The sequence below is a fragment of the Colias croceus genome, chromosome 20 (assembly GCF_905220415.1).
Source record: "Colias croceus chromosome 20, ilColCroc2.1".
NCBI classification, from domain to species: domain Eukaryota; kingdom Metazoa; phylum Arthropoda; class Insecta; order Lepidoptera; family Pieridae; genus Colias; species Colias croceus.
Window position 1 is genome coordinate 8,845,492 of NC_059556.1, and position 13,657 is coordinate 8,859,148.

At 33.2% G+C, this 13,657-nt stretch overlaps 2 protein-coding genes and 1 pseudogene across 2 annotated transcripts; 2 read left to right on the forward strand and 1 right to left on the reverse strand.

Moving 5' to 3' along the window:
* The first annotated feature begins 897 nt into the window (after positions 1–897).
* LOC123701065 (trypsin, alkaline C-like) lies at positions 898–2,784 on the forward strand. The gene is made up of 4 exons (XM_045648476.1): positions 898–943; positions 1,203–1,383; positions 1,788–2,046; positions 2,485–2,784. The coding sequence occupies exons 1-4, from the start codon at positions 898–900 to the stop codon at positions 2,782–2,784; spliced, it is 786 nt and encodes a 261-aa protein (XP_045504432.1).
* A 3,209-nt stretch (positions 2,785–5,993) lies between these two features.
* On the forward strand, positions 5,994–8,417 carry LOC123701066 (annotated as a pseudogene).
* A 2,539-nt stretch (positions 8,418–10,956) lies between these two features.
* Positions 10,957–13,293, reverse strand: LOC123701067 (trypsin, alkaline B-like). Its single transcript, XM_045648477.1, has 4 exons — positions 13,226–13,293; positions 12,559–12,733; positions 11,885–12,143; positions 10,957–11,262 (listed from the first exon to the last, which is right to left on the reverse strand). The coding sequence occupies exons 1-4, from the start codon at positions 13,263–13,265 to the stop codon at positions 10,957–10,959; spliced, it is 780 nt and encodes a 259-aa protein (XP_045504433.1). The 5' UTR covers positions 13,266–13,293.
* Positions 13,294–13,657: the final 364 nt, after the last annotated feature.

Here is a 13,657-nt window from a genome sequence, read left to right on the forward strand (position 1 = left end):
TTCGGACTTAAAATTGATGAGTCGGGGGTTCGAGACCAGACGAGCGTGCAGAAAATAATTAGTTTTTGAAATCATCTGCTCGTGTGGGTAACACAACTGCTCAAAACGGTGAAGGAAAACATCGACAAGAATCCCACATGTCGAAGAATCAAAAAGTTCAACAACATGTGATATATCTACCAACCCGCACTTGGCCAGCATGGTGGATTACGGCCTTATGCCCGTGTCCTAGCAGTGAGAACATGAGCTGATGATAATCATTATGACTACTTCACTATTATATTTAGACTTATGTTTATAGATATTACATTGCTTATCTTTTTTATATTCATGTAATGTAGCAGTAACCATCAACAGGACTGTTGTAAACAATTTATTTGTTAATTTGGGTGTAGGTATGGTTACAAATTCTTAGAACTTCCCTGATAAGCTCAAACTGTACCATTGAATTAAACTTGACTCAAACACTATCAACGAATACATAATTCACTAGCATATATTTTTTTAAGAATTGAAAACAATCTCGGGATTCGAACCCGCGTCTTTCACCTTGCCAGGGTGACTTCTAGCCTCTGTTTAACCCCCTCATCGCGCCGCGCCTGAGCAATCGAATTTCTTCTTTTCACTAGGGTCATTTGTACCCCGAATACAAAACAAATTTTCTATTTGTACCAAATTGCGTTCTTTATTTGTCATTAAAGCTATTTAAGTCGAAAATGTTAATGTTATCATATCAGAGATTTTTTAATCAATATTATGGTAAACCCAGAATTATCGATATCACTTGTCCGAGCTATTTAATCGAATTTTGTTTTAATTATTCTCAGTACTCGAGTATGTGTCATTTCTTTCTCCAATAAAATTCTTATTGATTGGAGAAAGACAATAAATATAAAAATGAAGGTATCGTACTTGTCATTGCTGGGTGTGCTGCTCATAGCAGGTAAAACTGTATTATAAAACTTTAGCTTCTTAACTTGCCTACAAGTTTCCAGGTGTATCTTTTGTACCTAATTCAAGTAGTTTTGCTACCCTTTTTGTAGTTTATTATTAAACTATACACTTTTAACTACGATCTGTCTTTAATACTTAGATTTTCTTTGGATGCATAGCAAGCATATTTATAATTTCAGTGACTTCATTTTATAAACCAGTTAGGGCTTTTGACGATAATTTTATTCGATACTTATTTTTGTTTGCAGCAATTTCTCAAGCGAAATCTCCATTCATTGTCGGTGGTCAAGATGCAGCCATCGAGCAATATCCATCTTTAGTGCAAATAGAGTTCTATTTCCCTTGGCTCGGAGTTTGGGATCAGCAATGCGGTGGAAATATTCTAACATCTTATTGGCTTCTTACTGCTGCGCACTGCTTTAATGAATGGTAATTACTAATTAGTTAATTACTTACCTATCTTAACTTTAGCTGGTCTGAAAAGTAATAATACTTTAATAATATTACTCATTCTTAAGCGACTTCAAAAATGGAGGAGGGTTCTCATAATAACATCTTTCATCGATTCTCTACTTCTTTTATTTGTAGCTGGATGTAACTTATAGCATAACTTAAAAATATTACATCCTTTGATAAACAAACCTATACAGTATACAAGACATAAATATAGTTTCAATTTGAACCGGACACAAATATAAACTATGCCATATTATTAAATTTTTATAGATCACGCAAATTAGTAAGTTTTTTATCTACAATTGTAAAATTTACTAAAGATTTACATAATTCTTTATTTCCATTAGATTTTATTACTATATTTTAATTCTCTTCAGGTGGTACGACCCTCAGAACACCCGTATAAGAGCAGGTGCCACTTACCGTCATACTGATGGAAGCGTGCACTACGTTGACTTTGAGCGCAATCACCCCGAATATAATAAGGCTTCTAGGTTCGATTCTGACGTTAGCGTGTTCAAATTGCTCACTCCCCTCGTATACTCACCATCCATCCAACCAGGAACTATTGTCAACCAGGGTTTCGTTATACCTGACAATTATCCCGTAGTGCACGCTGGATGGGGTACCCTTACCGTGAGTAAAACTTGCTACCCAAAGTTATAAAATATAATATAGTATTTTGACGATTAATAAGCGTTGAAAATGATATTTTTGGTTTTATGGCATTCATATGCTTTATAAATATCGAAACTATATATATACTCGTGAACGAGTGGCCGAGTTGGTCAGGTATCCGCCCCGGAATGGCGCGAAAAGATGCGGGTTCGAGTCCCGTAGTTCGAGTCCAGTAGTAATTTTTTCTATTCTTTATAAATTTAGATTTATAAGCGTTTCTAATAGAAATCTAATCTAATTTTTAAATAAATGTTTGATAAGGACATTTTATTATTGAAGAATGTAGATAATAAATAAACCAGCATATTATGTTGTCAGAATTAAATTATACATTGGTCCAAACTGGGCCACCACTGCTTAATTCATTAACTGTGACATTAAACTCAACTTTTTCAGTCTTCCGGGCCCTCATCTCACGTCCTCCAAGATGTAACCATTAACACTGTGAACCGAGCAGTGTGTAATTCCCGTTACAGTAATGTAAATGTTGTAATCAACGAGAACATGATCTGTGCTGGTCTTCTCGACGTGGGTGGTCGTGACGCGTGCCAAGGGGACTCCGGTGGACCGATGTACATTGGTGACGTCATAGTTGGTATTGTGTCCTTTGGAATGGGCTGCGCTGATCCTGTATATCCTGGTGTCAGTGCTGCTGTTGGTTCTTTCACTGATTGGATTGTTGCTAATGCTCGATAATTTATACACCCGGATTGTCGAAAATCCTCGCTAGATAAAGGTGTACATAATAATTTATCTAGCCAGGACATATTGAAACTACATTATTTTGATCTTACTAAATAACTGTCTGTTGTTTGTTTACCTGGATTCTAGGTAGATTCTACCTGTAAGCAACACAAAATGCCAGTGGCCAGGTGTCATTGTGTTTATATGACGTTTTTGAAGTACCTTAACGACCGAATATATTTTTGTGTATATTACATAAATAAGAGATATGTTCAGAGTACAAACTTTATTTATTATTATTGTGTAAGTTTTTATTAATGAAATAAATCCATTTAAAATAAGGTCTTATTCATTTCATTACTTTTGATATATCCCCCGACTTGGTGTATTGTCTTTTGTCATAAAAACGTGTAAAGCTAAGAAAAATCTTAACCATAACTTTAAAAATTCTAGTAAAGATTGTTATTATTATTTTTAATTGGATATGAATGAAAATAATTTAACGTTCAATGGATATAACCAATGATATTTTATTAAAGAAATAACCAAAAATAAATGAGATATCGTATAAAAGCTTTTTAACTTTAAAAGTAGCGTAAGGTACTATTAAGCTTTCTTTGATAAAAGTTAAAAACTGCCTTGAAATTACTCGGTAAACCACTTCCGTAGATATTTCTTCTACACAATCGATTTTTTGAACTTAGGAAGTCTTATATACATTTTTCATATTTTTCCGATTAAGCTTTTTATTGTTATTTTAAAGTTTTGATCACACGCTGCATGTATTGGTGTTCCTTGTAACTTTGTGATATGTTCTTTTTAATGTACATATCATATGCTGAAGGTACCTTATACAAATAAATAATATAAAAATAAATACAACTACTATACTTTTTTAATAAAAATTTAATGCAGTTGTCTGGGATCTCACAGTTTTTAAGTTTTCTTATAAGTCATGCTGCGCAACATATGTGTGCTTAATTTCATTGTAATCGGTTGAGTAGTATTCGCGTGAAAGAGTAACCAACACACACACACACATCCTCACAAACTTTCGCATTTATAATATTAGTAGCATTAAGTAGGAAGTAGGATAAAATAGGATAGGATTGCAACCGTCATATCAATAACATCATCGTATAATTTCCTAATGTTTTCTTTATTGCCATTCTCTAGACCTTATTGCGCAGAAACTATACACCTTATCAAATCAATTTTTTATCAGTGCCATGGGATTTCCCAGATTTGATATTCAGAATAAACATCACAAAGATTAAGGGGACTAGAAGAGCTAAACGCGAGTTTTATAATGCCTTAAAGTATTTGATTAACTGCAGTAAAAAATCTCAGACAAATCTATACTACTTAATACTAATATTATAAAGCTGAAGAGTTTGTTTGTTTGAACACGCTAATTTCGGGAACTACTGGTCCAATTTGAAAAATTCTTTCGATATTAGATAGCCCATTTATCGAGGAAGGTTCTATATAATTATCATCACGCCTAGAACAACAGGAGTGGAGCCACGGGGGTGAAACGGCGCGGAGCAGCTAGTATATATGATATTCTTCAGGAGATAGGTATACTAGCTAGAGAGTGTGTTGAAAATACAATGCAACTTATTTTACTCGATAAAAAAAATCACAAAGGTACCTCTAAAAAATCTTTTGATGCTTAAAAACCATACTAAACTACATGCAATCATTCTGTTGTAGCACACATTACTGAAAAACAGTACTCACTTCGGAGCGTTGTAAAACCTTAGCTATTTAGGTACTTAATGAAAAAATGTTGTAAATAAAAGTTGTTCCTCAAAAAATAATGGCGACCCCACAAACTTGGTGATAACTTCACACATCAAAAAAATAAAATTGCGATGACGCAACCTCATGTTTTAGAAAGATCTACCAATAATTACGCCATATTTAGAGTTTTTATAATATATATAATAATATATAATATATAAAATATGATTTATTCCATTAATATACATCAAAAATGAACAGAAAAATGAACTATAGCTTCTACGTTATTTTAAGGTCACATTATTATCTTGACTTAGCTTAATCTAAAGATTCCATTATAGTACCGGATTGATAAAATAGCTCAATTATTAGATTAAAACTATATGGCTAGTTTACTAAACTAATGCTCTTATCACGATTGATTTAAATAATTATATTATATAGTTTTGTATAAATACATGAAAAAATAGTTATAACCCTCCGTGAACCACGTGGATAAAAGTTATGTCCTGCACTACGTGGGGTTTCCTGGACCCAATAATCTTTCCACGTTTTTTTAAGCTAGTATTTATTGTAAATTTGTAATGTGTATATTATTATTATCCCTTGACTATTAGAGGTTATAAATAATATAAATTTATTAAATATTATATACATTTATTATATCTTTAGGCTATGTTACAGAAATAGTACTTTTTACCAACTAAAATAAGACTATGTTCTATGGGTTATACTTTAAGAAAAAAAAAATAACTAAGAACTTCTTAATTCTATGCTTTGGAGGCATAACAAAGTAGTAAACAAAAATAAAACAAAAATGACTAAAACTAATTCAAACTCAAACTCAAACTCAAACATTTATTTATTCAATTAGACTACTACTTTTAGTAGCACTTTCGAATCGTCATTTCACAAGTATTTTTAACATTTACCACTGATTCGGAAAGCAGTATCTATGGAGAAGAACCGGCAAGAAACTCCATAGTTGTTCTTTTAGTCTATTTATTGAAATAAACTAATTGGTCTTCTTGAGATCCAAATTGGTTCAAATCACCACAATTCCATAAGTGCGGATAATATTGCATTTTCATTGATGTGATGAGCCATAATGAGCCCTAGAAACAATTTCAGATAATTTTAAATAATAAAAAAACAAATTAAATAAATATTTATATAAAAATAGTCGTATTTTATCACACTATACTGCTCACCTATTAGTAGACGTCCCGAACTACGTGGGGTTTCTGACACCCAGCTGCACTTTGACGGCGTCCGTTCACTGCGTCTGCGACGCTACTATTAAACCGCTGTCGCTAAGAGGTCTGGCAACGTCGGAACTCCAGCTAGACGAGGTTTCAAGACTTTCGCACAATGTTTGGAAAAGATACAAAGATTTTTGTATGGCTGGGGTGTATTAAACCCCACATGGTGCACGGAAGGATAATTACTAGTATTTGTGTCAAAAATCATTGAAAATGGTGACCTATTTACCGTTCGCAGTACTGTTTTTGGTAGGTATATCTTTACAATAATTGTTGTTATAATGTTTATAAATTAATAAGTGTTAAAAAATGTTTCCTTGTTTTCTTATTATAAGTTGCAAATATTTTTAACAACGCCCATGGTTAACAAACAATTTAAAAACAAAATCAAACACAATACCTATCAATATTTTTTTATTCGTTTAAACTATTAGATACAAGTAACAACCAACGATTCTTAAAATCGCTTTACCGAGAAGAGTCGGAAATAAAATTAATTATATTAAAACAATTTTTTTTTTTTTGTATTACTACCTACCTACTTCTTTTTCATAGTGTACAAAAGCACCATGCAAATAATTATCTATTCATATTTATTATTCATTCATAAAATTCTAAATGACTTTAAAGCCTAATCAAATTTCCCCCAACGTTTCATCTTACAGGATGCTCCTACGCAAGCAGAATCGTCGGCGGTCAGGACACTACCATTGAGAAATACCCATGTGCAAATGGACATTTGGAGTATCTGGACATCTTCATGGAGCCAGAGCTGTGGAGCCAACATCCTGACGAGCCATTGGATACTGTCAGCTGCTCATTGTTTTGAGGGGTGGTGAGTACATTAAATGATTACTCAGTCAAATAGTCTTATTTTACCATATAAGTCAGTTTCTGATAGAGTAGTTGAAACAGTATTTAGTCCATATTTAATACGACATAATTATTTAAACCCAGAAAATAATTTTAGTAAACTAAAGAATTAAAAAAAAAATGTTGTGTGGTTTTATGAAACCACGGTAAAAGTGAAACTGTTCGAACAGTTCCGAACACTGCTTTGTGTAGCGCATGTCGCGTGCCGAGTAGGTATACCTACTCGGCAGCCGCGATACACGCGACATGCGCTACACAAACCAAAAAGTTTGAAACGATGTAATAAAAGTTTCACTTTAATAAAGAACCATTTAGGTAGTTAGTCACATTGTATACCGCTTAATTTTCCATCTCAATTAAGGCATTTATGCGCATCAGAAATTCATATCAGATTAATGGGGGTTTTCTCCATAATCAGCTAATAAATAACATCCTATATTATAAAAATATTATCTACTTCTTCTTCCTTTATATTATACATATACTTAGGCCTTAGCCAGTTTATATCCGATAAAAGAATGATCATCTAATTTTCTGCTTATATTCCGTTTATTTATCTGACAAAACACAGCTTTGAACTAGCCCGAGTAACACGACATAATTAAAAAGAACGCCAAAATATGAATACGAATAACAATTATCTTATACCTACCTAGCTAGTATCATTTGTATACGTAGTATATTATTATTAGTCTGTGGTATCATACAATTATCTGTGCTTTTTATTCCAGGCTATATTCCCCGGAATACAGACGCATACGAGCTGGTTCAACTTTCAGAAACACTGGTGGTGTTATCCACTATGTAGACTATGAAGTCAACCATCCAGACTACGGAAAAGCGACACAATTTGATGCTGACATCAGCGTTATTAGACTATTAACTCCTTTGGTTTACACTCCAGTTATACAACAAGGAACTATTGTGAGACAGAATGATGTGATACCAGATAATTATCCTGTGGTGCACGCTGGATGGGGGACTACTAGAGTAAGTATATTAATCAGGACTAATAGTGTATAGATTAGATTTTAGAAGATTTTCATTCTTAACTTTGTAGCGACTAATGTTGTATTAGTACCTAGCTACAAAGTTACGAATACAAACGAAATAATTATTTAAATCAAGAACTACATATTTTATCGATTTTAAAAATTCTACAGAAATTTTTAGCAGAAACAAAGGAAAATTTTATCTCAGAAGCTTAGGAAACTACAGATATATTTTTACGTAGAATAAGTTTGCTTTTTCTTCATATTTATTGAACATAGGTCTATGTTATTATAACTTATTTTAAGTATTTTAAAATATATTTCGGGGTATACCTAACTGTGGGCTCACTTCAACTTAACGTGAGCTTTTGCATGGTACTTAATGAAAAGTAAATTTTTTTTCAGTGTACAGTGTATAATTCTAAATCAAAGATCAGAATAACACTTCTTTTTACTTTCAGTTCAACGGCCCCAGCGCCTCCATATTACAAGACGTCACCATTTACGTAATCAACAACGAATTATGCGCCACCCGTTACCTCGAATACTACGGGTCTGAATATGTTACTAATAACATGATCTGCGCTGGAATCCTTGATGTGGGGGGTAAAGATGCTTGCCAGGGTGATTCTGGAGGACCCTTGTATTCCGGAGACGTTATCGTAGGTGTGGTTTCCTGGGGACATGGCTGTGCTAATGAGACTTACCCAGGTGTGAGCGCGTCTGTTGCATCGTATTCAGATTGGGTTGTGGCTACCGCTCGCTAATTTGTTTTGGCATAAATAATTTTATTCTAAATAAATGTCTAAAAAAATTTATTAAAGTGGCTGATAACTACATAATATTTTATTTTTAATAAAATAATCTTGCATAAGTGAATTGTTTAATGCTGCTAAATACAATAAAATCCTGCCCGTAGGCACAGAATAATAACTAGAAGGTAGCTAGCTACCGTAGGATAGGTTCTAGGCCAAATCAGAATGTAATTCCTGCAAGAATGAATCTTATTCAATGGAAATTACTTCAAGGACTGTTGTTATATTTTTCAAATAATTCAAATAAATATAATATACAATATATAATATAATTATATATATAGTAAAATTTCACTAAATTGTCAGTAATTTTTTTTCCATAAATGCGCCCTCTAGTAGCAAGCAGTTAAATTAGTACGAATATGAATAATGAAAAGCTGTTTACAAATATCTCCAATAGATGGCGGAATGAAATTTAAAACGTTCTGTAAATTTTTTATTATTTTTTTTTGTTGATAGTATTGTATACGTAGTATATTATTATTAGTCTGTGATAGTACTAACTTATCCTTACCGTCTAATTATTAAAAAAAATAGTTTTGCAACATTTTGTCGTCGAATATGTACCTACTTAAAATACTCAACATTATTAATTTTACATTGAAAATGTTCGAAATTACGATATTTAGTAAAACGCCCTCTAGTGACCAGAACCAAAACTAAGACGAATGTTAATTTTGTGAATAATTGTACTGTTTTCGCTTTTCGCCAATAGATGGCGTGATAATAAAACTTTTGATAGTTAGAAAAACGCCATCTAGTGACCAGAACCAAAACTAAGACGAATGAGAATTTGCTAATTGATTGTATTGTTTTCGCTTTTCGACAATAGATGGCGTGATAATAAAAATTATCATATTTAGAAAAACGCCCTCTAGTGACCAGAACCAAAACTAAGACGGAATGGGAATTTGCGAATGATTGTACTGTTTTCGCTTTTCGTCAATAGATGGCGTGATAATAAAATGTTTTGAAAGTTCGGAAATTGCAGATTATTTTATTCGTTGCATAAATAAATTTTGAATCGTTAATTTCTTGAAACCAATAAAAATAGTTAAAATTATTTTTAGCAATGGGATGTTTAATGAATTTTCTTTTTCTTTCATTATTTTATTAGTTTGGAGCCTACTTTATAAAAACAGACAAGAAAATACAAAGAATCAGAAATTATTTAAACAGCCAAACATTTTAGTTTTTATATATTGTCTTTTTATACAAGTTGACACAACCATTAACCAACAATTACCTAACAAAACATTGTGTACTTACGGTTTCAGTTTTCTTTTCTTTATTTAGGGCCGATTTTTCAATGCTTGGATAAAACTTATCCGTCCTATAAAGTATTATAACATTAAAATGTCACGTAAACTGGCAAATACGGTCAATACAATACGTTTTTAAAATGGTAGTTTTATAGGTACATTATTCGACGAATAAGTTTTATCCAAGCATTGAAAGCTTAGTTGAATAAAGAAAACGGCATAATAAGAAACAAAAGCCCGCGTTAGATGATCTCTCTAAAACCTGAAATTAGACGGCAATTATCAAGTTTTCATCTGAAAGTCCCCCTCGGTAATTATTCTACCTTTTACCACATAATACATAATTACCTTAACCTTATTGTTATAAGGATTGGTTTGTGGTTTTGTGTACCATATACCACTTTAAAGTAATTCATAACGAAAGGAAATAAATAAATCTAGTTCGCCTTATTAACTAGCCTAGCTCAGTTTAAATTTTTCACTTTTATCATTAACTAGCTGCGCCCTGCGGTTTCGTCCGCGTGGCTCTGCTCCTCTTGGTCTTAGCGCAGCGTGATGATAGCCTTTCTTGAGAAATAATTTTTCAAATCGGACTAGGTACCTATATTATATTCTATGCCAGTAGTGCCAAAGATTAGCGGGATTAGTGTAGATTGTCGAAATAATATATTTTTTATCGTATTTAAAGCGCAATATAATAATTTTATTGTACTAAATAAATTCACGGCTGGGGATTGAGTATAATATTATCTTTATTGTGTTATTTATTCATAACACTTAATAAGTAGCCGCTTCCGTTGCTTATGTATAATATTTCTAGAAACTAATTATTAATCTATTATCCTTGTAAAATCATCATGCGGAACTATCTTCCAATTTTTTTTATAATTTCTTTGATAAAATTGTTTAATCACACGATTTTTTAGGAAATTACTGACACATTATTTTAAATACTAGCTGTCCCAGCAAACGTTGTTCTGCCTTACTCTTATCAGTTATGGTTATGAAAAATAGATGTTGTCCGAATCTTAGACCTACCCGATATGCAAACAAAATTCCATGAGAATCGGTCCAGCCATTTCGGAGGTACCTATTGTAACTAAAATTTTGACACTAGAATTTTATACATAGAGAAGATTTAAGGTGATTTTCACGTTCAAGGATCATTTTCAAATGTGACAAAATATAATAAAAACACCATTTCTTAATAAATAACATTTATTAGTCGTCAATTTTATTTAGCCGTAGCCTGAACCCAGTCGGAATAAGAAGCTACCGAAGAACTGATGCCGGGTAGCGTGTCATTAGCGCACCTGTGGCCCCAGGAGACGATTCCAATTATGATGTTCTGGTAGTACAAAGGTCCACCAGAGTCCCCTTGGCAAGCGTCGCGGCCGCCAACGTCGAGGAGACCAGCGCAAATCATGTTTTCAGTTACAACGTTGTTAGGATTGAACTCGTGGTAACGCTCGGCGCAGAGCTTGTTGTTTATCGTGTAAATCTGAACCTCTTGAAGGATTGGTGCTGGAGAACCGCCCCACTGGAATAGAGGATTGATTAGATGAAGTTTATAGGGAAGGTTGAAGTATTGTTATGGCTTGTCGATTTATTTAAGAAATTGTTGCCGAAAAACACAATTCAGTGAAATTTCTGATCGATTAGATATTTTTGTATGAAATTTCTATATTTGTTATATTGCGATTATTGCGTTTTTCTGGAATATCATGGTTTGTATAAAATGTTGACAGTCTTAACTCTTACTCTACACTTGAAATAATCATTTTATAAATTTATAAAGAATAAAAAAAATTCGATCACGAGGCGGGACTCAACCCGCATCCTTTCGCGCCATTCCGGGGCGGATGCATGACCAACTCAGCCACTCATGACCCGCCAGAGCAATCGAATTTATTCTATTCTTTCAGTTTTATGTGTCATAAAATCATAATCATTTTATTTTAAAAGATTGATAGTTACACATTTATTTTACTGGTAAAAGGCTGTTTTACGATCTATAGACACATGGATAGCTTCATCATTACACAAACACAAGTTATATTACTCATTTTAAAAGTCCCGCTAATTTAACATTAAGTTCTTTAAGCTGGAGCACTATAGTTAAAGCCTACAGCTAACCAAACATATATAAATACAACACTAACCGTAGTAGTACCCCAACCGGCATGGACCACGGGAATATTGTCAGGAATAACCGCGCCCTGAGCAATGATGGTACCCCGTTGAATCGCAGGGTTGTATACGAGAGGAGTGATTAGCTTGAAGACAGTGATATCAGCATCGTATCTGGCAGCTACACGGTATTCAGGGTGGTTCACTGCATACTCAACGTAGTGGATGACACCTCCGGAGTTACGGAAGGTGGTACCAGCTCGGATACGACGGTATTGAGGCGCGTATAAACTGGAAATCAAGGAATAATTTAATTAATTTAATTGAAGAATTGGGATAAAGTTAAGGTAAAATAGTAAAAACAGTCTAACTATAGATAGGTTAAAGTTTTTGTAATAGATAGGGTTAATAAAAAATAATCATGTAACTTGTAAATCGACTTCTACCACTTTACTGAACTGATTACCAAAATAAACAAAGAATATGGTGAAGGCTGTCCAAAACTTGTTAATTCATTCTAGCGAATCCACCATTGGCAATTCGTTAACTAACTTAGTCGTATTATAAATGCATAAGTGTGTTTGTTTGTCTATCTTTCACGGCATAGTGGAGCGATTTTTGTGTCTGAAGATATTAAGGTTACTTCATCACTGGGTAACTTTACATTTCCATCAAAATTTCAATAGAAAGATATACATTTACTCACGCTCCCTCAAAGCAATGTGCAGCAGACAGCAGGAAGTAGCTGGTCAGTATATTAGCTCCACAGGACTGTGCCCAGTTGCCTGACCATTGGCTGAAGGAGTCCACCTGCACGATGTAGGGGTACTTCTCGATGGTGGTGTCCTGGCCTCCGACGATACGCGTCGCGGACGCACAGCCTGGTGGAAAATGGGCATTATGTACATGTAGTCAGGTGGATTTTTGAATAAGAAGTGATGTTAAGGTTTTTGAAGTTTCTAGCTTTACACCGGCAGCTTCACCCGCATTGTTAAAATTAACCAATGGTGTACCTACAAAAACCTTTTACGAAATTTCGAGAATCACGCTATTAAATAGGTAAAACTGAATGTAATTTGGTGCAGTAGTTTTGAGTTTAAAAAAACAGAACCCTAACAGGCGACGTGACAGATTTTGTTTAACGATATTATTAATTTAGTTATTTTAAATTGGTTTCATATACCTAGTTAATCATTTTTTATTTCAACCTTTTAAGAGAAGCTAGTGCGCAATTTCATTTTTTTAAACTAATGTATATTTCAATTGATTCGACTAATACTGCATCGGAATTTGAAAAAGCACCACACATTTATTTTTAGGAATTGGATAACGAATTGTTTCGATTAAAACCACAAATACAACAAAAAACTAACCTGCGAAGAGCACGAGGGCTAACACCAAGTAGGACTTCATTTTTTTAAGATCAAGCACCAATGAATGATAACAAATGTTCACGAGTCGTATTTAAATACTTTTTTAATCGCGTTATTATAATTCCTTTGATCTTTCTATAGCCATGTATCTTTTTATATTTTATTATTCGTTATAAGGTTACGTACGAAAGATATATAATCATTTTTATTGAAGCGTACAAATTGATTATCGTAGAGCTTCCATTTTGATTATTTCTGAATCATGGATTATTTTGAAAGTTTAGGTTAGTAACAACAGGGATTACTGTATTTTTTAAATATTTTTTGAAGGTATAGAAATAGAGAAAAATCTTGTCTAGTGGGATGGGGCAACTGGTGTTTGCCATCGATTCAGATTCGTTCAAATCACGATTTTTTACTTTCTAAAATAAA

What these genes read in the sequence shown, in the direction of transcription:
- LOC123701065 (XM_045648476.1), top strand. Translation starts at nt 898, where the DNA reads ATGAAGGTATCGTACTTGTCATTGCTGGGTGTGCTGCTCATAGCAG. An exon ending in GGGTGTGCTGCTCATAGCAG is followed by an intron (nt 944 to 1,202) that starts GTAAAACTGTAT and finishes TTTTGTTTGCAG; the next exon opens with CAATTTCTCAAGCGAAATCT. An exon ending in GCGCACTGCTTTAATGAATG is followed by an intron (nt 1,384 to 1,787) that starts GTAATTACTAAT and finishes AATTCTCTTCAG; the next exon opens with GTGGTACGACCCTCAGAACA.
- LOC123701067 (XM_045648477.1), bottom strand. Translation starts at nt 13,265, where the DNA reads ATGAAGTCCTACTTGGTGTTAGCCCTCGTGCTCTTCGCAG. An exon ending in AGCCCTCGTGCTCTTCGCAG is followed by an intron (nt 12,734 to 13,225) that starts GTTAGTTTTTTG and finishes ATTTTCCACCAG; the next exon opens with GCTGTGCGTCCGCGACGCGT. An exon ending in GCACATTGCTTTGAGGGAGC is followed by an intron (nt 12,144 to 12,558) that starts GTGAGTAAATGT and finishes CTTGATTTCCAG; the next exon opens with TTTATACGCGCCTCAATACC.